Source organism: Staurois parvus, unplaced genomic scaffold, assembly GCF_062004578.1.
Source record: "Staurois parvus isolate SC_StPar_1 unplaced genomic scaffold, SC_StPar_1.0 ptg000139l, whole genome shotgun sequence".
Taxonomy (NCBI): Eukaryota; Metazoa; Chordata; class Amphibia; order Anura; family Ranidae; genus Staurois; species Staurois parvus.
This window is the reverse complement of record NW_028317935.1, coordinates 347955-371519: the sequence shown is the minus strand read 5'-3', so window position 1 is coordinate 371519 and position 23565 is coordinate 347955. Positions and strand designations below refer to the sequence as shown.

Genomic DNA, 23565 nt, shown 5'->3' with positions numbered 1-23565 from the left:
AGGATAGCACATGAATACATGCCATTGCCAGAAGGTTTGCTGTGTCTCCCAGCACAGTCTAAAGAGCATGGAGGAGATTCCAGGAGACCAGTATCTGCTCCTTTGTGCAAGGAAGAACAGGATGAGCACTGCCAGAGCCCTACAAAATTACCTCCAGCAGGCCACTGGTGTGAATGTCTCTGACAAAACAATCAGAAACGGACTTCATGAGGGTGGCCTGAGGGCCTGAAGTCCTCTAGTGGGCCCTGTGCTCACTGCCCAGCACCATAGAGCTCGATTGGCATTTGCCATTAAACTCCAGAATTGGCAGGTCCACCACTGGCGCCCTGTGCTCTTCACAGATCGGAGCAGGTTCACCCTGAGTACATGTGACAGCCGTGAAAGGGTCTGGAGAAGCCAAGGAGAATGTTATGCTTCTTGTAATAACATTCAGCATGACAATTTTGGTGGTGGGTCAGTGATGGTCTGGGGAGGCATTTCCATGGATAGACGCACAGACCTCTACAGGCTAGACAATGGCACCCTTACTGCCATTAGGTATCAAGATGAAATGCTTGGACACATTGTTAGACCCTACGCTGGTGCAGTGGGTCCTGGGTTCCTCCTGGTGAGCGGCAATGCCTGGCCTCATGTGGCGAGAGTATGCAGCCAATTCCTGGAGAATGATGGAATTGATACCATTGAATGGCCCCCACACTCGCCTGACCAAAATCCAATAGAACACCTCTGGGATATCACGGTTCGGTCCATCCGACACCACCAGGTTGCACCTCAGACTGTCCAGGAGCTCAGTGATGCCCTGGTCCAGATCTGGGAAGAAATACCCCAGGACAGCATTCGTCGTCTCATTAGGAGCATGTCCCAACATTTCCAGGCATGCATACAAGCACTTAGGGGCCATACAAACTACTGAGTACCATTCTGAGTTGCTGCAATGACATTTCAGCAAAATGGACTATCGTGCTGCATCATTTTTTTTAGCTTTGATTTTCAGGTGTCTTTTGAATTCAGTCCTCTGTAGATTGATCATTTTAATTTCCATCAAACGATGGGGCATCCTAACATTCCTAACACATATCCGTATAGATATCCAGCATGATATTTTTCTCCATTGAGATCTAATGTGTTTTCAAAGTGTTCCTTTAATTTTTTGGAGCAGTGTATTTACTTCCTATCTTTTAAACTTGCTTACCATTTAAGTGTTTTAACTAAATCATTCTTTTTCAGGCTCCTCACTTGGTCCAGATGAGAGCAGGTGTGAAAGCTGGGGATGTCCCATTACAAGACAGCATACTTTGTGACGGTCTCAATGATGCCTTTTACAAGTACCACATGGGAGTAACTGGTAAGATGATTGCAGACTGACCATTTATTTCCACTCAAGGACCATAAAACCTACATTTTAGATAATGTAAATGCTGATTTTCCTTTATTCTGGATCCAGTGGGACATCTGGAAAACTAGAAAAGCAAAATGTATGCTAACATCATCGCCACAATCTTGCAACCTTAGGCTACAAATCCTGGTCACATAAGGCAGTTTTTTTTCCTATATATCTATTACAGGTACTTATACAGCGCTGTCAATTTACCAATTTATGCAGCACTTTATATATTGTACATTCACATCAGCCCCTAACCCTCAAGGAGCGTACAATCTTTTTTTCCTTGACCACCTTAGTTACTAAAAGGATCTCACAATGCCGTTGTCAACCTGAAAATGACATCACAATACACACTGTGCTAACTGAGCATACTTGGGGAGCGGTTTTCGATCAGCACAATTTCCAAGGGCATCCAGGGCCTTGGTAAGTATACTCGCTCTTAAAGCAGTATTAAGTAAAAAAGTAAATGTATTATATTGAAGCTTACCAATGATTAGATGTAATTGCTGCATTTGTTTTCTATTTTTTTTAGGCCTCCCCTCCCTCCCTTCTGATTTTCACCAGGTAATCTGGCCAGTAACACACCTCCTGTATTAGACTGTCCCCACTCCAAATGAAGGAGCACATTGACACTTTTGGACTGCATCAGTGTTAATCTGGGGGAGGGGAGTGTTAGATGGACTAGCAGATTTAGATACATTAACAAATTGAAGCCAATCTCAAGCTCATAAAAGTTTTACATGAATGATTAAAAGCTGATCATTGTAAGCACCCTGATCAGTGTTAAACAGTTTGTCTCAACTCCCTGACTGCTAACCATGCAGGACAGCTTGTTCTGTTGTAAAACAGAATTACTGGCTGGATCATTAGGTGGAAGGAAAGGCTAAAAATAGAAAACTAATGCAGCCACCACATCTAAGGATTTGTAAGCCGCAATAATAAATGTTTACTTTTGAGTTTAATACTGCTATAAGCATTTTAAGTGTGCAATGCTGTTCCTTTTAAAGGATCACTATTAGAAAGATAATGTATTCAGAGAATATTATTATTATTATTATACAGGATTTATATAGCATCAACAGTTTGCTCAGCGCTTTACAATATAACGGGAGACAATACAGCAACAATACAAGAGGGATACAAGAGGGATAGGAGGGCTCTGCTCCTTGGAGCTTACAAACTAAGAGGATATGTTATTTATACTTGTAATGACAGTACTAAATATTCAAATTTATTTATTTTTTCCACATTTACATGCAGACTACTCTGTCAGATGAAAAGCACATTATTCATTTTTTCGAAAACATCAGGACACTGCCAGGGCTACTTGAGCAGTATTATTATTATTTTTTTTTTTTTATTGTTTTTACATATAACTAGAGATGAGCGAAGAAATGAAAAATTCGATTCGACTGATTCGGCGAATTCGTGGACAATATTCGATTCGAGTCGAATAAATTCGCTGTGAATTTAACTTAAAAAAGGGTGTTTCTAGGCTTCAGAGAGACTTAATATTAGTGCAGAACACTGTACCTTTAATGTAAATGCCCTTGGAGTCTGCTGGGGAAGAGAAATAATACTGTCTGTCAGTATGACATGCAGATGAGTGCCGTCGATCTTAGAATCACTGCACACTTCACTCCTTTGGCCAGTCACGGGGCCAAAACCAGTGTTTGGAGCCACAGTGTGGCGGTGGAGGCAGCAGCAATGGGAGGCCATACAGCAACCTATGACAAAATGGAAACCAGCAGGAGCGTGAGGAGACCTGAAAGTGGCACATGGCAGAGTGGGAGCAATGGGAGGCGGTACAGGGACCCAGGTCACACTGTGGGCCCAGCAGCAGCGTGACCAGGCGGTACGGGGGCCCATGGCCGATATGGGGCTTGGTGGCACCTATGGAAGGCCTGTAATCTGCCAGCAACCTATGACAAAATGGACAACCGCAGGAGTGTGAGGAGATTTCAAAGTGGCACATGGCAGAGTGGAAGCAATGGGAGGCCGTACAGGGACCCAGGTCACACTGTGGGACCAGCATCAGCGTGAACAGGCGGTACGGGGGCCCATGGCCGATTTGACCTCATTCATCCCATAGTCCTGCCGACTCACGAATAGCGTGGCCTCCTCAAAGGGCCTGAGCAAGCGCAGGTGTCACACATGAGCTGACAATGGCTGACATCTAAGTTACACAGGGAGTACCTTTATCCGCTTTTAACATCAGGAAATCTGTGATGGCCTTTAGCTGTTCGTAAAGGCGGTCTAACATATGTAGGGTTGAATTACACCTTGTTGCAACGTCACAGCATGAGGAGTCGGTACGGGGGCCCATGGCAGATTACATGTCTGGCAGCAGCAATGGGAGGCCCGTAATCTGCCAGCACCCTATGTCAAAAAATTTAACACACCAGCAGTGTGAAGAGACCTGAAAGTGGCACATGGCAGCAGAGTGTGGCGATGGAGACAGCAGCAATGGGAGGCCGTACAGGGACCCATGAGAGACTCTGGACTTGGCAGCAGCATGAGGAGGCGGTATATAGGGGCCCATGGCAGATTAGGGGCCTGGCAGCAGCTATGTGAGGCCCGTAATCTGCCTGCACCCTATGTCAAAAAATTAAACACACCAGCAGTGTGAAGAGACCTGAAAGTGGCACATGGCAGCAGAGTGTGGCGATGGAGACAGCAGCAATGGGAGGCCGTACAGGGACCCATGACAGACTCTAGACTTGGCAGCAGCATGAGGAGGCGGTATATAGGGGCCCATGGCAGATTAGGGGCCTGGCAGCAGCTATGTGAGGCCCGTAATCTGCCTGCACCCTATGTCAAAAAATTTAACACACCAGCAGTGTGAAGAGACCTGAAAGTGGCACATGGCAGCAGAGTGTGGCGATGGAGACAGCAGCAATGGGAGGCCGTACAGGGACCCATGAGAGACTCTGGACTTGGCAGCAGCATGAGGAGGCGGTATATAGGGGCCCATGGCAGATTAGGGGCCTGGCAGCAGCTATGTGAGGCCCGTAATCTGCCTGCACCCTATGTCAAAAAATTAAACACACCAGCAGTGTGAAGAGACCTGAAAGTGGCACATGGCAGAGTGTGGCGATGGAGACAGCAGCAATGGGAGGCCGTACAGGGACCCATGACAGACTCTAGACTTGGCAGCAGCATGAGGAGGCGGTATATAGGGGCCCATGGCAGATTAGGGGCCTGGCAGCAGCTATGTGAGGCCCGTAATCTGCCTGCACCCTATGTCAAAAAATTAAACACACCAGCAGTGTGAAGAGACCTGAAAGTGGCACATGGCAGAGTGTGGCGATGGAGACAGCAGCAATGGGAGGCCGTACAGGGACCCATGAGAGACTCTAGACTTGGCAGCAGCATGAGGAGGCGGTATATAGGGGCCCATGGCAGATTAGGGGCCTGGCAGCAGCTATGTGAGGCCCGTAATCTGCCTGCACCCTATGTCAAAAAATTAAACACACCAGCAGTGTGAAGAGACCTGAAAGTGGCACATGGCAGCAGAGTGTGGCGATGGAGACAGCAGCAATGGGAGGCCGTACAGGGACCCATGAGAGACTCTGGACTTGGCAGCAGCATGAGGAGGCGGTATATAGGGGCCCATGGCAGATTAGGGGCCTGGCAGCAGCTATGTGAGGCCCGTAATCTGCCTGCACCCTATGTCAAAAAATTTAACACACCAGCAGTGTGAAGAGACCTGAAAGTGGCACATGGCAGCAGAGTGTGGCGATGGAGACAGCAGCAATGGGAGGCCGTACAGGGACCCATGACAGACTCTAGACTTGGCAGCAGCATGAGGAGGCGGTATATAGGGGCCCATGGCAGATTAGGGGCCTGGCAGCAGCTATGTGAGGCCCGTAATCTGCCTGCACCCTATGTCAAAAAATTTAACACACCAGCAGTGTGAAGAGACCTGAAAGTGGCACATGGCAGCAGAGTGTGGCGATGGAGACAGCAGCAATGGGAGGCCGTACAGGGACCCATGACAGACTCTAGACTTGGCAGCAGCATGAGGAGGCGGTATATAGGGGCCCATGGCAGATTAGGGGCCTGGCAGCAGCTATGTGAGGCCCGTAATCTGCCTGCACCCTATGTCAAAAAATTTAACACACCAGCAGTGTGAAGAGACCTGAAAGTGGCACATGGCAGCAGAGTGTGGCGATGGAGACAGCAGCAATGGGAGGCCGTACAGGGACCCATGACAGACTCTAGACTTGGCAGCAGCATGAGGAGGCGGTATATAGGGGCCCATGGCAGATTAGGGGCCTGGCAGCAGCTATGTGAGGCCCGTAATCTGCCTGCACCCTATGTCAAAAAATTTAACACACCAGCAGTGTGAAGAGACCTGAAAGTGGCACATGGCAGCAGAGTGTGGCGATGGAGACAGCAGCAATGGGAGGCCGTACAGGGACCCATGACAGACTCTAGACTTGGCAGCAGCATGAGGAGGCGGTATATAGGGGCCCATGGCAGATTAGGGGCCTGGCAGCAGCTATGTGAGGCCCGTAATCTGCCTGCACCCTATGTCAAAAAATTTAACACACCAGCAGTGTGAAGAGACCTGAAAGTGGCACATGGCAGCAGAGTGTGGCGATGGAGACAGCAGCAATGGGAGGCCGTACAGGGACCCATGAGAGACTCTGGACTTGGCAGCAGCATGAGGAGGCGGTATATAGGGGCCCATGGCAGATTAGGGGCCTGGCAGCAGCTATGTGAGGCCCGTAATCTGCCTGCACCCTATGTCAAAAAATTTAACACACCAGCAGTGTGAAGAGACCTGAAAGTGGCACATGGCAGCAGAGTGTGGCGATGGAGACAGCAGCAATGGGAGGCCGTACAGGGACCCATGAGAGACTCTAGACTTGGCAGCAGCATGAGGAGGCGGTATATAGGGGCCCATGGCAGATTAGGGGCCTGGCAGCAGCTATGTGAGGCCCGTAATCTGCCTGCACCCTATGTCAAAAAATTTAACACACCAGCAGTGTGAAGAGACCTGAAAGTGGCACATGGCAGCAGAGTGTGGCGATGGAGACAGCAGCAATGGGAGGCCGTACAGGGACCCATGAGAGACTCTGGACTTGGCAGCAGCATGAGGAGGCGGTATATAGGGGCCCATGGCAGATTAGGGGCCTGGCAGCAGCTATGTGAGGCCCGTAATCTGCCTGCACCCTATGTCAAAAAATTTAACACACCAGCAGTGTGAAGAGACCTGAAAGTGGCACATGGCAGAGTGTGGCGATGGAGACAGCAGCAATGGGAGGCCGTACAGGGACCCATGACAGACTCTAGACTTGGCAGCAGCATGAGGAGGCGGTATATAGGGGCCCATGGCAGATTAGGGGCCTGGCAGCAGCTATGTGAGGCCCGTAATCTGCCTGCACCCTATGTCAAAAAATTAAACACACCAGCAGTGTGAAGAGACCTGAAAGTGGCACATGGCAGAGTGTGGCGATGGAGACAGCAGCAATGGGAGGCCGTACAGGGACCCATGAGAGACTCTAGACTTGGCAGCAGCATGAGGAGGCGGTATATAGGGGCCCATGGCAGATTAGGGGCCTGGCAGCAGCTATGTGAGGCCCGTAATCTGCCTGCACCCTATGTCAAAAAATTAAACACACCAGCAGTGTGAAGAGACCTGAAAGTGGCACATGGCAGCAGAGTGTGGCGATGGAGACAGCAGCAATGGGAGGCCGTACAGGGACCCATGAGAGACTCTGGACTTGGCAGCAGCATGAGGAGGCGGTATATAGGGGCCCATGGCAGATTAGGGGCCTGGCAGCAGCTATGTGAGGCCCGTAATCTGCCTGCACCCTATGTCAAAAAATTAAACACACCAGCAGTGTGAAGAGACCTGAAAGTGGCACATGGCAGCAGAGTGTGGCGATGGAGACAGCAGCAATGGGAGGCCGTACAGGGACCCATGAGAGACTCTAGACTTGGCAGCAGCATGAGGAGGCGGTATATAGGGGCCCATGGCAGATTAGGGGCCTGGCAGCAGCTATGTGAGGCCCGTAATCTGCCTGCACCCTATGTCAAAAAATTAAACACACCAGCAGTGTGAAGAGACCTGAAAGTGGCACATGGCAGAGTGTGGCGATGGAGACAGCAGCAATGGGAGGCCGTACAGGGACCCATGACAGACTCTAGACTTGGCAGCAGCATGAGGAGGCGGTATATAGGGGCCCATGGCAGATTAGGGGCCTGGCAGCAGCTATGTGAGGCCCGTAATCTGCCTGCACCCTATGTCAAAAAATTAAACACACCAGCAGTGTGAAGAGACCTGAAAGTGGCACATGGCAGCAGAGTGTGGCGATGGAGACAGCAGCAATGGGAGGCCGTACAGGGACCCATGAGAGACTCTAGACTTGGCAGCAGCATGAGGAGGCGGTATATAGGGGCCCATGGCAGATTAGGGGCCTGGCAGCAGCTATGTGAGGCCCGTAATCTGCCTGCACCCTATGTCAAAAAATTTAACACACCAGCAGTGTGAAGAGACCTGAAAGTGGCACATGGCAGCAGAGTGTGGCGATGGAGACAGCAGCAATGGGAGGCCGTACAGGGACCCATGACAGACTCTAGACTTGGCAGCAGCATGAGGAGGCGGTATATAGGGGCCCATGGCAGATTAGGGGCCTGGCAGCAGCTATGTGAGGCCCGTAATCTGCCTGCACCCTATGTCAAAAAATTAAACACACCAGCAGTGTGAAGAGACCTGAAAGTGGCACATGGCAGCAGAGTGTGGCGATGGAGACAGCAGCAATGGGAGGCCGTACAGGGACCCATGAGAGACTCTGGACTTGGCAGCAGCATGAGGAGGCGGTATATAGGGGCCCATGGCAGATTAGGGGCCTGGCAGCAGCTATGTGAGGCCCGTAATCTGCCTGCACCCTATGTCAAAAAATTTAACACACCAGCAGTGTGAAGAGACCTGAAAGTGGCACATGGCAGCAGAGTGTGGCGATGGAGACAGCAGCAATGGGAGGCCGTACAGGGACCCATGAGAGACTCTGGACTTGGCAGCAGCATGAGGAGGCGGTATATAGGGGCCCATGGCAGATTAGGGGCCTGGCAGCAGCTATGTGAGGCCCGTAATCTGCCTGCACCCTTTGTCAAAAAATTTAACACACCAGCAGTGTGAAGAGACCTGAAAGTGGCACATGGCAGAGTGTGGCGATGGAGACAGCAGCAATGGGAGGCCGTACAGGGACCCATGAGAGACTCTGAACTTGGCAGCAGCATGAGGAGGCGGTATATAGGGGCCCATGGCAGATTAGGGGCCTGGCAGCAGCTATGTGAGGCCCGTAATCTGCCTGCACCCTATGTCAAAAAATTTAACACACCAGCAGTGTGAAGAGACCTGAAAGTGGCACATGGCAGAGTGTGGCGATGGAGACAGCAGCAATGGGAGGCCGTACAGGGACCCATGACAGACTCTAGACTTGGCAGCAGCATGAGGAGGCGGTATATAGGGGCCCATGGCAGATTAGGGGCCTGGCAGCAGCTATGTGAGGCCCGTAATCTGCCTGCACCCTATGTCAAAAAATTAAACACACCAGCAGTGTGAAGAGACCTGAAAGTGGCACATGGCAGAGTGTGGCGATGGAGACAGCAGCAATGGGAGGCCGTACAGGGACCCATGAGAGACTCTAGACTTGGCAGCAGCATGAGGAGGCGGTATATAGGGGCCCATGGCAGATTAGGGGCCTGGCAGCAGCTATGTGAGGCCCGTAATCTGCCTGCACCCTATGTCAAAAAATTAAACACACCAGCAGTGTGAAGAGACCTGAAAGTGGCACATGGCAGCAGAGTGTGGCGATGGAGACAGCAGCAATGGGAGGCCGTACAGGGACCCATGAGAGACTCTGGACTTGGCAGCAGCATGAGGAGGCGGTATATAGGGGCCCATGGCAGATTAGGGGCCTGGCAGCAGCTATGTGAGGCCCGTAATCTGCCTGCACCCTATGTCAAAAAATTTAACACACCAGCAGTGTGAAGAGACCTGAAAGTGGCACATGGCAGCAGAGTGTGGCGATGGAGACAGCAGCAATGGGAGGCCGTACAGGGACCCATGAGAGACTCTGGACTTGGCAGCAGCATGAGGAGGCGGTATATAGGGGCCCATGGCAGATTAGGGGCCTGGCAGCAGCTATGTGAGGCCCGTAATCTGCCTGCACCCTATGTCAAAAAATTAAACACACCAGCAGTGTGAAGAGACCTGAAAGTGGCACATGGCAGCAGAGTGTGGCGATGGAGACAGCAGCAATGGGAGGCCGTACAGGGACCCATGAGAGACTCTAGACTTGGCAGCAGCATGAGGAGGCGGTATATAGGGGCCCATGGCAGATTAGGGGCCTGGCAGCAGCTATGTGAGGCCCGTAATCTGCCTGCACCCTATGTCAAAAAATTAAACACACCAGCAGTGTGAAGAGACCTGAAAGTGGCACATGGCAGAGTGTGGCGATGGAGACAGCAGCAATGGGAGGCCGTACAGGGACCCATGACAGACTCTAGACTTGGCAGCAGCATGAGGAGGCGGTATATAGGGGCCCATGGCAGATTAGGGGCCTGGCAGCAGCTATGTGAGGCCCGTAATCTGCCTGCACCCTATGTCAAAAAATTAAACACACCAGCAGTGTGAAGAGACCTGAAAGTGGCACATGGCAGCAGAGTGTGGCGATGGAGACAGCAGCAATGGGAGGCCGTACAGGGACCCATGAGAGACTCTAGACTTGGCAGCAGCATGAGGAGGCGGTATATAGGGGCCCATGGCAGATTAGGGGCCTGGCAGCAGCTATGTGAGGCCCGTAATCTGCCTGCACCCTATGTCAAAAAATTTAACACACCAGCAGTGTGAAGAGACCTGAAAGTGGCACATGGCAGCAGAGTGTGGCGATGGAGACAGCAGCAATGGGAGGCCGTACAGGGACCCATGACAGACTCTAGACTTGGCAGCAGCATGAGGAGGCGGTATATAGGGGCCCATGGCAGATTAGGGGCCTGGCAGCAGCTATGTGAGGCCCGTAATCTGCCTGCACCCTATGTCAAAAAATTAAACACACCAGCAGTGTGAAGAGACCTGAAAGTGGCACATGGCAGCAGAGTGTGGCGATGGAGACAGCAGCAATGGGAGGCCGTACAGGGACCCATGAGAGACTCTGGACTTGGCAGCAGCATGAGGAGGCGGTATATAGGGGCCCATGGCAGATTAGGGGCCTGGCAGCAGCTATGTGAGGCCCGTAATCTGCCTGCACCCTATGTCAAAAAATTTAACACACCAGCAGTGTGAAGAGACCTGAAAGTGGCACATGGCAGCAGAGTGTGGCGATGGAGACAGCAGCAATGGGAGGCCGTACAGGGACCCATGAGAGACTCTAGACTTGGCAGCAGCATGAGGAGGCGGTATATAGGGGCCCATGGCAGATTAGGGGCCTGGCAGCAGCTATGTGAGGCCCGTAATCTGCCTGCACCCTATGTCAAAAAATTTAACACACCAGCAGTGTGAAGAGACCTGAAAGTGGCACATGGCAGCAGAGTGTGGCGATGGAGACAGCAGCAATGGGAGGCCGTACAGGGACCCATGAGAGACTCTGGACTTGGCAGCAGCATGAGGAGGCGGTATATAGGGGCCCATGGCAGATTAGGGGCCTGGCAGCAGCTATGTGAGGCCCGTAATCTGCCTGCACCCTATGTCAAAAAATTTAACACACCAGCAGTGTGAAGAGACCTGAAAGTGGCACATGGCAGAGTGTGGCGATGGAGACAGCAGCAATGGGAGGCCGTACAGGGACCCATGACAGACTCTAGACTTGGCAGCAGCATGAGGAGGCGGTATATAGGGGCCCATGGCAGATTAGGGGCCTGGCAGCAGCTATGTGAGGCCCGTAATCTGCCTGCACCCTATGTCAAAAAATTAAACACACCAGCAGTGTGAAGAGACCTGAAAGTGGCACATGGCAGAGTGTGGCGATGGAGACAGCAGCAATGGGAGGCCGTACAGGGACCCATGAGAGACTCTAGACTTGGCAGCAGCATGAGGAGGCGGTATATAGGGGCCCATGGCAGATTAGGGGCCTGGCAGCAGCTATGTGAGGCCCGTAATCTGCCTGCACCCTATGTCAAAAAATTAAACACACCAGCAGTGTGAAGAGACCTGAAAGTGGCACATGGCAGCAGAGTGTGGCGATGGAGACAGCAGCAATGGGAGGCCGTACAGGGACCCATGACAGACTCTAGACTTGGCAGCAGCATGAGGAGGCGGTATATAGGGGCCCATGGCAGATTAGGGGCCTGGCAGCAGCTATGTGAGGCCCGTAATCTGCCTGCACCCTATGTCAAAAAATTTAACACACCAGCAGTGTGAAGAGACCTGAAAGTGGCACATGGCAGCAGAGTGTGGCGATGGAGACAGCAGCAATGGGAGGCCGTACAGGGACCCATGACAGACTCTAGACTTGGCAGCAGCATGAGGAGGCGGTATATAGGGGCCCATGGCAGATTAGGGGCCTGGCAGCAGCTATGTGAGGCCCGTAATCTGCCTGCACCCTATGTCAAAAAATTTAACACACCAGCAGTGTGAAGAGACCTGAAAGTGGCACATGGCAGCAGAGTGTGGCGATGGAGACAGCAGCAATGGGAGGCCGTACAGGGACCCATGACAGACTCTAGACTTGGCAGCAGCATGAGGAGGCGGTATATAGGGGCCCATGGCAGATTAGGGGCCTGGCAGCAGCTATGTGAGGCCCGTAATCTGCCTGCACCCTATGTCAAAAAATTTAACACACCAGCAGTGTGAAGAGACCTGAAAGTGGCACATGGCAGCAGAGTGTGGCGATGGAGACAGCAGCAATGGGAGGCCGTACAGGGACCCATGACAGACTCTAGACTTGGCAGCAGCATGAGGAGGCGGTATATAGGGGCCCATGGCAGATTAGGGGCCTGGCAGCAGCTATGTGAGGCCCGTAATCTGCCTGCACCCTATGTCAAAAAATTTAACACACCAGCAGTGTGAAGAGACCTGAAAGTGGCACATGGCAGCAGAGTGTGGCGATGGAGACAGCAGCAATGGGAGGCCGTACAGGGACCCATGAGAGACTCTGGACTTGGCAGCAGCATGAGGAGGCGGTATATAGGGGCCCATGGCAGATTAGGGGCCTGGCAGCAGCTATGTGAGGCCTGTAATCTGCCTGCACCCTATGTCAAAAAATTTAACACACCAGCAGTGTGAAGAGACCTGAAAGTGGCACATGGCAGCAGAGTGTGGCGATGGAGACAGCAGCAATGGGAGGCCGTACAGGGACCCATGAGAGACTCTAGACTTGGCAGCAGCATGAGGAGGCGGTATATAGGGGCCCATGGCAGATTAGGGGCCTGGCAGCAGCTATGTGAGGCCCGTAATCTGCCTGCACCCTATGTCAAAAAATTTAACACACCAGCAGTGTGAAGAGACCTGAAAGTGGCACATGGCAGCAGAGTGTGGCGATGGAGACAGCAGCAATGGGAGGCCGTACAGGAACCCATGAGAGACTCTGGACTTGGCAGCAGCATGAGGAGGCGGTATATAGGGGCCCATGGCAGATTAGGGGCCTGGCAGCAGCTATGTGAGGCCCGTAATCTGCCTGCACCCTATGTCAAAAAATTTAACACACCAGCAGTGTGAAGAGACCTGAAAGTGGCACATGGCAGAGTGTGGCGATGGAGACAGCAGCAATGGGAGGCCGTACAGGGACCCATGACAGACTCTAGACTTGGCAGCAGCATGAGGAGGCGGTATATAGGGGCCCATGGCAGATTAGGGGCCTGGCAGCAGCTATGTGAGGCCCGTAATCTGCCTGCACCCTATGTCAAAAAATTAAACACACCAGCAGTGTGAAGAGACCTGAAAGTGGCACATGGCAGAGTGTGGCGATGGAGACAGCAGCAATGGGAGGCCGTACAGGGACCCATGAGAGACTCTAGACTTGGCAGCAGCATGAGGAGGCGGTATATAGGGGCCCATGGCAGATTAGGGGCCTGGCAGCAGCTATGTGAGGCCCGTAATCTGCCTGCACCCTATGTCAAAAAATTAAACACACCAGCAGTGTGAAGAGACCTGAAAGTGGCACATGGCAGCAGAGTGTGGCGATGGAGACAGCAGCAATGGGAGGCCGTACAGGGACCCATGAGAGACTCTGGACTTGGCAGCAGCATGAGGAGGCGGTATATAGGGGCCCATGGCAGATTAGGGGCCTGGCAGCAGCTATGTGAGGCCCGTAATCTGCCTGCACCCTATGTCAAAAAATTTAACACACCAGCAGTGTGAAGAGACCTGAAAGTGGCACATGGCAGCAGAGTGTGGCGATGGAGACAGCAGCAATGGGAGGCCGTACAGGGACCCATGAGAGACTCTGGACTTGGCAGCAGCATGAGGAGGCGGTATATAGGGGCCCATGGCAGATTAGGGGCCTGGCAGCAGCTATGTGAGGCCCGTAATCTGCCTGCACCCTATGTCAAAAAATTAAACACACCAGCAGTGTGAAGAGACCTGAAAGTGGCACATGGCAGCAGAGTGTGGCGATGGAGACAGCAGCAATGGGAGGCCGTACAGGGACCCATGAGAGACTCTAGACTTGGCAGCAGCATGAGGAGGCGGTATATAGGGGCCCATGGCAGATTAGGGGCCTGGCAGCAGCTATGTGAGGCCCGTAATCTGCCTGCACCCTATGTCAAAAAATTAAACACACCAGCAGTGTGAAGAGACCTGAAAGTGGCACATGGCAGCAGAGTGTGGCGATGGAGACAGCAGCAATGGGAGGCCGTACAGGGACCCATGAGAGACTCTAGACTTGGCAGCAGCATGAGGAGGCGGTATATAGGGGCCCATGGCAGATTAGGGGCCTGGCAGCAGCTATGTGAGGCCCGTAATCTGCCTGCACCCTATGTCAAAAAATTTAACACACCAGCAGTGTGAAGAGACCTGAAAGTGGCACATGGCAGCAGAGTGTGGCGATGGAGACAGCAGCAATGGGAGGCCGTACAGGGACCCATGAGAGACTCTGGACCTGGCAGCAGCATGAGGAAGCGGTATATAGGGGCCTATGGCAGATTAGGGGCCTGGCAGCAGCTATAGGAGGCCCATAATCTGCCAGCACCCTATGTCAAAAAATTCAACACACCAGCAGTGTGTGAGGAGACCTCAAAGTGGCACATGTTTGAGGCATGATTCATGGCGGATTTAGTCAGTTGTGTCAGGAACTGGTGGTTTGAAATCCAGACTAATCCACGCCTGATTCATTTTCACAAACGTGAGTCTCTCCACACTTTGGGTGGACAGTCGTGTCCTCCGCGGAGTTACAATACCTCCTGCCGCACTAAACACGCGCTCCGATGCCACGCTACTGGCCGGGCATGACAGCCTTTCAAGGGCAAATTCAGCTAGTTGGGGCCAAAGGTCAAGTTTCGTTGCCCAGTAGTCAAGGGGATTGTCTACCTCGGTTGGCAGGGTGCTGTCCAAGTAGGCCCAAGCCTGTTGTTTGAGCTCCTGCTCCAGGTCCACCTGATGCTGCTGCTGCTGCTGCGGCTGGTTAGTAGTTTCCTCACTGCGCTGGTGAAGAAAGCTACTCATCATCGACTGCAGACTGAGGCAGCCACTGCTGGTGGAGCTGCCACTGCTCCTACCACCCCACCCCTCCCCTGCTGCCATGCCAGCGGAACGCGAGCGCACAGGGCCCACAGTGTCTGAGGATGGACGTTGGCGCACAAAGGCAGAGACCAACTGACTACATAGGTGGTTTTTATAGTACGTAATTTTGGCCTCCCTCTCAGCAGGTGTGAAAAAGGCCACCATTTTGGACCGGTAGCGAGGGTCCAACAAGGTGGACAGCCAAAAGTCATCCCTCTGTCTGATGGTTATTATTCGGCTGTCGCTACGCAAGCAACCGAGCATGCTATGGGCCATTTGTGCCAAGGAATGCGAGGGACTCCCTGCCTCCATCTCCACAGCATACTGCCACGGTGCGTCTGGGTCCTCTGTCTCCTCCTCCTCCTCCTCTACCAGATGCTCCTGCTCCTCCACTCCTGTCCGCTGAGTGGAAAAACCACCCATTTCACTCAATAATTCCTGAGCACAAATGTCCTCCTCTACCTCCTCCTCTTCTTCCTGTCCTGCCCCCACAGGGGTCATGTGGCGTTGACATCTGTGCGCCACGTCTACCGCACCCTGACCAGCCATTGTTAACAGCATTTGTTCCAGGACGTGCAACAGAGGAATGACGTCGTTCATCCCATAGTCCTGCCGACTCACGAATAGCGTGGCCTCCTCAAAGGGCCTGAGCAAGCGGCAGGTGTCACGCATGAGCTGCCAATGGCTGACATCTAAGTTACACAGGGGAGTACCTTTATCCGCTTGTAACATCAGGAAATCGGTGATGGCCTTTCGCTGCTCGTAAAGGCGGTCTAACATGTGTAGGGTTGAATTCCACCTTGTTGCAACGTCGCAGATCAGGCGATGCTGTGGAATTCCGTTCTGCCGCTGCAGCTCAATGAGGGTGTTCTTTGCGGTGTAGGAATGGCTGAAATGCATGCACAGTTTACGTGACATTTTAAGGATGTCTTGCAGTGGGATGGTGGATTTTAGGAATCGCTTGACAACCAGATTGAACACGTGAGCCATGCATGGCGCATGGCACAACCTTCCTTGACGCAGAGCAGACACCATGTTCTTTCCGTTGTCAGTCAACATGGTTCCGATTTTTAGTTTGCGCGGAGACAGCCATCTGTCGATTTCTCTGTTCATTACACTCAGCAGTTCCTCCCCTGTGTGACTACGTTCGCCAAGGCATACCAGGTGCAGCACAGCGTGACACCGTTGCGCCCTGCACATGTGATATGCCGGTCGGGTAATGGGACTTGGCACGGGGGTGGCGGCTGAGGACACGGCGGAAAAAGAGGTGGTAGAGGCGGACATGCTTGCTGGACCAAGGACGTGCAAACGTGGAGGCAAAAGCGTCGTGACCTGTCCAAGTTGCTGGTGCGGCTGTGCCGGCACCACGTTCACCCAGTGGGCCGTAAATGACATGTACTGTCCCTGACCGTAGTTACAGCTCCACACGTCGGCGCTGCCGTGCACTTTGGCAGAGACCGACATGCTCAAAGACTGGCCCACCATCTCTTCTACATGTGAATGCAGGGCTGGCACTGCCTTTTGGGCAAAGAAATGACGGCTTGGCACTCTCCACCGCGGCGCGGCACAAGCCATCATTTCTCGGAAAGGTGCTGAGTCCACCAGTTGGAAAGGGAGGGACTGCAGCACCAGCAACTTGGACAGGAGGACGTTCAGCTTTTGCACCGTCGGGTGCGTGCTCGCAAACTGTTGTCTCTTGGATACGGATTCCAAGAAAGACTGTTGACGGAATCCGAGAAGAGGAGTAGCAGGAGAAGGAGCATCTGAACGAGCGGAAGATGCCAATGAGCGACAACTCCCCTCAGCAGAGGTGTTGGAGCCTTGACTGGCTGATAGAGGGCGATTGACGACGTCGGGTGACGGAGCAAGTAACGGAGCGGGTGATGGAGCGGGGGCTGGGGCAGGCAGAACCGCCGTATGTTTATCACGGTTTTCCCAGGCCACCGAATGGTGACGCTGCATATGCTGACGCAACGCTGTAGTCCCAACATGGGCCCCCTGGCCACGCTTGCATTTCTGGCCACATAGTCGACATACGGCTACGTTTACTTCCTCGGGCGGCTTGAGGAAAAATTGCCACACCACCGAGTAGGAAACTTTGCCCCCGCTACTCTTCACTGGCTGACTGCTACTTCCTCCGTGCGCACCGGCACCACTACTGGCCGTGGTGGTAGGCTGCAGTGGAGCTGGTGCTCTACTCCGTGGACGTTTGGCTCCACTGACACTGATGCGACCCTGCTGCTGTCTCCTGGGCAACCCACCGACTGTTTTGCTCGCTGCCAAGCTGCCACCCTCTTCTCCTGATGATGCGGAAGAAATTGCCTGATGACGACGAGGCTGCCAAGTGCGATCAACCTCCTCATCATCAAGTAGGGTCTCCGCCTCACTACTAGCCCCCTCGGCTGCGTCTGGGTCAGGAGACAGACCTGTCTCTAGACCGGCTACCGAGCCACTCTCCTCGCCAGTACTTGTTCGCTTGGCTGCTGAAAAGGCCGATGTCTCCCCCCGTTCCTGACCGCCCTCTGTTAGCTCTTCCTCACTGTACAGTGGGGCTGAGCCCACAGCATGCGATACTTCGCTTGGTGAGGGAACAGCAAAGGACAGGGGCAGGTAGAGGACACGTGATTTCAGTGGGCTTGGTCCCGGGCCATGCCAACTAACGGTTGTGTCTGACGTACCCACCGACCGTTGGCTGTAGGTGTCAGAGGTGACCTGGGAAGAGGAAGACGACCGAGCCAACCAATCAATGACGGCAGGGTTGTCGGTGGAGACACGACCGCTGGATGACACCGGGAGCACTGGCCTCTGGCTGCGAATACTGCTGCCTCGACCCCTTCCTCTGCTGCCACGTCTGCTCGCTCCTAAAACATTGCCTCCTCTGCCACTCCTCTGCATGTTGTCTGACATACTATTTAATTCAACGATTAGGTGTCCCTGAGTAACAATTCTCTGGCACTCAGTAACAATTCTGTCTGTCCCTGAGTAACAATTCTCTGGCACTCAGTAACAATTCTGTGTCTGTGCGAGTAACAATTCTGTGTCTGTGCAAGTAACAATTTTGTGTCTGTGCGAGTAACAATTCTCTGGCACTCAGTAACAATTCTGTCTGTCCCTGAGTAACAATTCTCTGGCACTCAGTAACAATTCTGTCTGTCCCTGAGTAACAATTCTCTGGCACTCAGTAACAATTCTGTCTGTCCCTGAGTAACAATTCTCTGGCACTCAGTAACAATTCTGTCTGTCCCTGAGTATGAATTCTGTGGCCCTGAGTAACAATTCTGTGTCTGTGCGAGTAACAATTCTGTGTCTGTGCAAGTAACAATTTTGTGTCTGTGCGAGTAACAATTCTCTGGCACTCAGTAACAATTCTGTCTGTCCCTGAGTAACAATTCTCTGGCACTCAGTAACAATTCTGTCTGTCCCTGAGTAACAATTCTCTGGCACTCAGTAACAATTCTGTCTGTCCCTGAGTATGAATTCTGTGGCCCTGAGTAACAATTCTGTGTCTGTGCGAGTAACAATTCTGTGTCTGTGCAAGTAACAATTTTGTGTCTGTGCGAGTAACAATTCTCTGGCACTCAGTAACAATTCTGTCTGTCCCTGAGTAACAATTCTCTGGCACTCAGTAACAATTCTGTCTGTCCCTGAGTATGAATTCTGTGGCCCTGAGTAACAATTCTGTGTCTGTGCGAGTAACAATTCTGTGTCTGTGCAAGTAACAATTTTGTGTCTGTGCGAGTAACAATTCTCTGGCACTCAGTAACAATTCTGTCTGTCCCTGAGTAACAATTCTCTGGCACTCAGTAACAATTCTGTCTGTCCCTGAGTAACAATTCTCTGGCACTCAGTAACAATTCTGTCTGTCCCTGAGTAACAATTCTCTGGCACTCAGTAACAATTCTGTCTGTCCCTGAGTAACAATTCTCTGGCACTCAGTAACAATTCTGTCTGTCCCTGAGTAACAATTCTCTGGCACTCAGTAACAATTCTGTGTCTGTGCGAGTAACAATTCTGTGTCTGTGCAAGTAACAATTTTGTGTCTGTGCGAGTAACAATTCTCTGGCACTCAGTAACAATTCTGTCTGTCCCTGAGTAACAATTCTCTGGCACTCAGTAACAATTCTGTCTGTCCCTGAGTATGAATTCTGTGGCCCTGAGTAACAATTCTGTGTCTGTGCGAGTAACAATTCTGTGTCTGTGCAAGTAACAATTTTGTGTCTGTGCGAGTAACAATTCTCTGGCACTCAGTAACAATTCTGTCTGTCCCTGAGTAACAATTCTCTGGCACTCAGTAACAATTCTGTCTGTCCCTGAGTAACAATTCTCTGGCACTCAGTAACAATTCTGTCTGTCCCTGAGTAACAATTCTCTGGCACTCAGTAACAATTCTGTCTGTCCCTGAGTAACAATTCTCTGGCACTCAGTAACAATTCTGTCTGTCCCTGAGTAACAATTCTGTCTGTCCCTGAGAATGAATTCTGTGGCCCTGAGTAAGAATTCTCTGGCACTCAGTAACAATTCTGTCTGTCCCTGAGTAACAATTCTCTGGCACTCAGTAACAATTCTGTCTGTCCCTGAGTAAAAATTCTGTGGCCCTAATAACGTTTCTGTGGCCCTAAGTAACAATTCTCTGGCACTGAGTAACAATTCTGTCTGTCCCTGAGTATGAATTCTGTGGCCCTAACTAGCGTTTCTTTGTCCCTAAATAACGATTCTGTGGCCCTCATTAACAAGTCTGTGTCCCTGAGTAATGGTTCTCTGTCCCTAAGTAACTTCTCTCTGTCCCCAATTCTCGTTTCTGTGGCCCTAACTCTGTCCCTGTCCCTAGTACAGAGCGGTCTGCCTCTGTTCAATGACTGCAGGCAAATGAAGATTTCCAAAATGGCCGCTATATATACCTCGACCATTACACAGTGCTGGCTGGCTGGCTGCTGATTGGCTGATGCGATCACATGTCGTTGAGGAATGCATTATGGGGCAGCGCGCCTTGTCTGCGCGCCTTCCCCGACATCCCCGCTCCGTCGCCGCACATGTCAGCCGCCATTTTCGGAAAAATTTCGATTCGCGCGTCCGAATTAGGCTGTTTTTCGGATTCGGCACGAATCGAAATTTTTCCGATATTCGACTCGAATTCCACTTCGGATACTTCGATTCGCTCATCTCTACATATAACATTTAAGCCATGTGAATTAAAGGTAACCATTGTGAGCACCCCTAACAGCAGACCGCTTGCTGTGAATGTGAATAAAAGCTTACATAAAGGCACCTGAAATAGTAAAAAAGAAGTTCATATACTAAATATTATCATTGCATTTATTAAAATGTATGTACTGCCAAAACTTTATTCTTTAGATTTGTGTAGGGTGGGGAAGGCTTGGAGCCCTTGTCATGTTTTTATTGCTGTCTGTGGCTCCGCTGGGTGGATTCACCGTCTCTTTGTCCTGTTTACCATCTTACCAAGACAGAATACAATGGGAAATCCAAAATTTTGAAACTTTCTAAAAGGGACACCTGTTCCAATGACCACATTCTAAGAGGGAAATTCCCCTCACTTTTTATGTATTTCCTTTTAATGTCTATTGCACCCCTGAGGCAGATTGCAAGGAGAATACTGCCCAGTAGGACATGTTGCCTTCATAGTTATAATAAATTCGGAGGTTTTTAGGGTATTTGCACGTGGTACTGATGAATGAACATCAGATATCCCTGGCAGAAAAAAAATGTGAGGATGCATACACACATAAAAATTCTTCTAGCTTTTTTCAATCAAGTGAAGGAATTGTGTGTGACGGCACGTAATTGCATGCAAAATACTGACCATCAACACAATTTTTCTGACAGCTCCACGTCAGCACAGCTCCCCCCCCACCCCCCCCCCATGTTTCCAAGACCTAACTCATAATTTGAGCCCACCTGCAGCCTCAGTGTTTCCACTTACCCTGTGAAAGGGTTTTCTGCTTTGGCAAGCGGCCTAGCCTTTCCAGGTGAAACAGCCCTTTTGAGAGTTTCCAAAGAGGATGATGCGGTTTGACATAACTACATAAATACTTCTTTGTTCAAGCAACCGAGGATAAAGATGATGACACCTAACAGGTTGTCACATGAGGCTAATACAATCTAAAGCAGCCTTTTTCAACCAGGGTGCCTACTGTTTTCTTTAGGGGTGCCTTGACAAAATGCCTAAACATTGCCCAAAATTGTATACAAGCCAGCAGGTGGATGAAGCCTGTCTTTTAGTTTCTCAAAGCCACAGGTTTTCATTGTGCACCATTACAACTTTCTAGCCACTGGCCATATAACAACCAATTATGTAATCAGTTCATAAGCAGGACATTGGACACCTGCACAGCATCCTTTCTTTCCCCTTCCCAGCCCCTCTTCATAAGCACTGGGGTCACATTAGATGAGTGCAAGAGTGAAACTGAGGGATAAGAGAAACAGAGAAGTGCAAAAGTGTTTCTGCTTTAAAAGAATAAATAACCTCTAACGTTGGGTGTCCTACAACGTTGCTGCGTTCTGTGAAACTATTTTGTTTATTTTTTTATAATTTGTTTTGGGTGCCTCGAGATTGTGCAGAATTGTTAAGCGTGCCTTGACTGAAAAAGCTTGAGAAACACTGCTCTAAAGGGAGTGTTTCAACTCAAACTATGAAGGCGTTATATATTCTATCAATGAGCAGTCTCCTGGCCTTCATGGCAAACAATCCTCTTCAGACTCTTCTAAAAGAGTCAGATGAGCATGACTGTATGAACCCTGCTGGTTCAAACAGCCAGGAAAGTTGACACTTAAAAAGTTATCACATTCATTGACTTTGTGGTCAATACATTCTAAAGGAGTTGCTTCCACTCACCTTGTGAAGGGGTCATCTATTCTGCCAATCAGCAGTCTCAGAACCTTCTCGGGCAAATCAACCATTGCCAGATTCATCCAAAGAACATGTGGATGAACATGACTGCATGATTCCTGCTTTGTTCAAGTAGACAGTGATTAGGATGATAGTGATGAAGTTGTCATAATTAATAAAGTATGTGGTCAAGACACTCTAAAAGAATTGCTGAATTCACCTTCTGCAAGGACCATCTATTCTGGCAATGTCCAGTCTTCCTTTTAGGGCTATTATAACTGGTCTCGGAGCTTTCTCAAGCCAATCAATTCTCTTTAGTCCCTTCTGAACAGGAAGATGAGGGCGACCTTTGTCCAGGTTTTTGAATCCTCCTTTTGTAAGGTTGATGAAATGCCTCTGAATACAAGCAAATCTGTAGAAGTGCCTTCAAAAGACAGTTTGAAAATTCCCTTATGGTGGCTGAATCAAGTGCTTGTTCTAGAAGATTGAAGCATGTTGTCATAGCAGGATGTCAAAGGGTTTGAGTCACCCCTTTGGTTGGTGTGTCTCTTTTGGGGACTGGCCAGATACATGACTTTACCATTTAGAAGATGCTGTGGCCTTCAAGGACGTATTAAATCACTGTATTGTTCTTGATCTTAGAAGGTGAAGCCTAAATTAATAGTGGTCAGTTTGGCTTCCTGCCTCAAGACAAACATCTGTTGAGTTAAATGAGACTGAAGCTCAAGAGTCAATTTCCATGCTCACTCCAGAGAGGGTAGCTTCTGCATTCCTGGCTGGGAATCAAAGAAAAAGCCAGCACATAATCCAGGAAGTCAGCGAAGAGCTTCATGTCAGGATGCTTGCTGGTATTTTGGGGATTGTGCTATACATACTTGTCTTATGGGCACTTGGTGGCTCCTCTTTGGACATAGGTACAGCTTTGGTGATGGACACATATTTTCTTGCATTTCAGGAAATATTTAGAAGATTTTTCATCCTTAGTGTCTCAGATTGGGCCGCATAAATAACCTCACTCCAGCAGGTCAGATAAGCTCAGTTGAACTATCGCCCCCTTTCAAGCCGGGTTTCTGGACTAGTAGAAGTTGGAGGGCCTAGGTCAGAAGATATGGATTACGCCCTGTATGAAAGCAAGCCTAAACGTGGTTGGGAGAAGGAGAATCTTCTGCAATGTCATTCCCATCTGACGACCTAGTGGCTCGTGATACAGTAAGACACCAGCAAAATAGTTGGAGAGCCCTAATTCAGGAACAATAGGATCAGAACCAATGGCCTTTTTCAAGGGTCCAAGATCGTGTCGAACATCCTGGAGTTAAGAACGGAACTTTAGTTCTCATAGCCTTCAGTCACCTCATCCAGGGTGGACCTGTCCTGGTGAAGTTAGATAGTACAATGACTATGGCTTACACCCGGAAACAAGGGGGCACTCAGTGTCTCCCTCCTGAAGGAGGTTTCTCCGATTCTAGTGTTGGCCCAAGTCAATATCCTGCAGCTATCTGCAGCCTATGTGCCCGGTCGGAAGAATCTTTAAGCAAACAATTTGTCAATGAAACAATGAATGGTCCTGACTGCCGTAAGTCTTTTGAGAACAAAGGGGCTTGTAATCTCTTCCAGAGGTAGACCTGTTCACATCCCCAGTCAACACGAAGTTGCTGAAGTTCTGTTCCA

The 23565-nt window shown here is 50.7% G+C and overlaps 1 protein-coding gene across 1 annotated transcript in view; it reads left to right on the top strand.

The window, feature by feature from the left end:
- The window catches only part of ACAT2 (acetyl-CoA acetyltransferase 2), a 60494-nt gene that overhangs the window by 18251 nt on the left and 18678 nt on the right, over nucleotides 1-23565 (top strand). The window contains exon 4 of the mRNA XM_089673499.1: nucleotides 1228-1345. Within this exon, the coding sequence (XP_089529625.1) occupies nucleotides 1228-1345 (118 nt within the window). The remainder of the gene's footprint in view (nucleotides 1-1227; nucleotides 1346-23565) is intronic.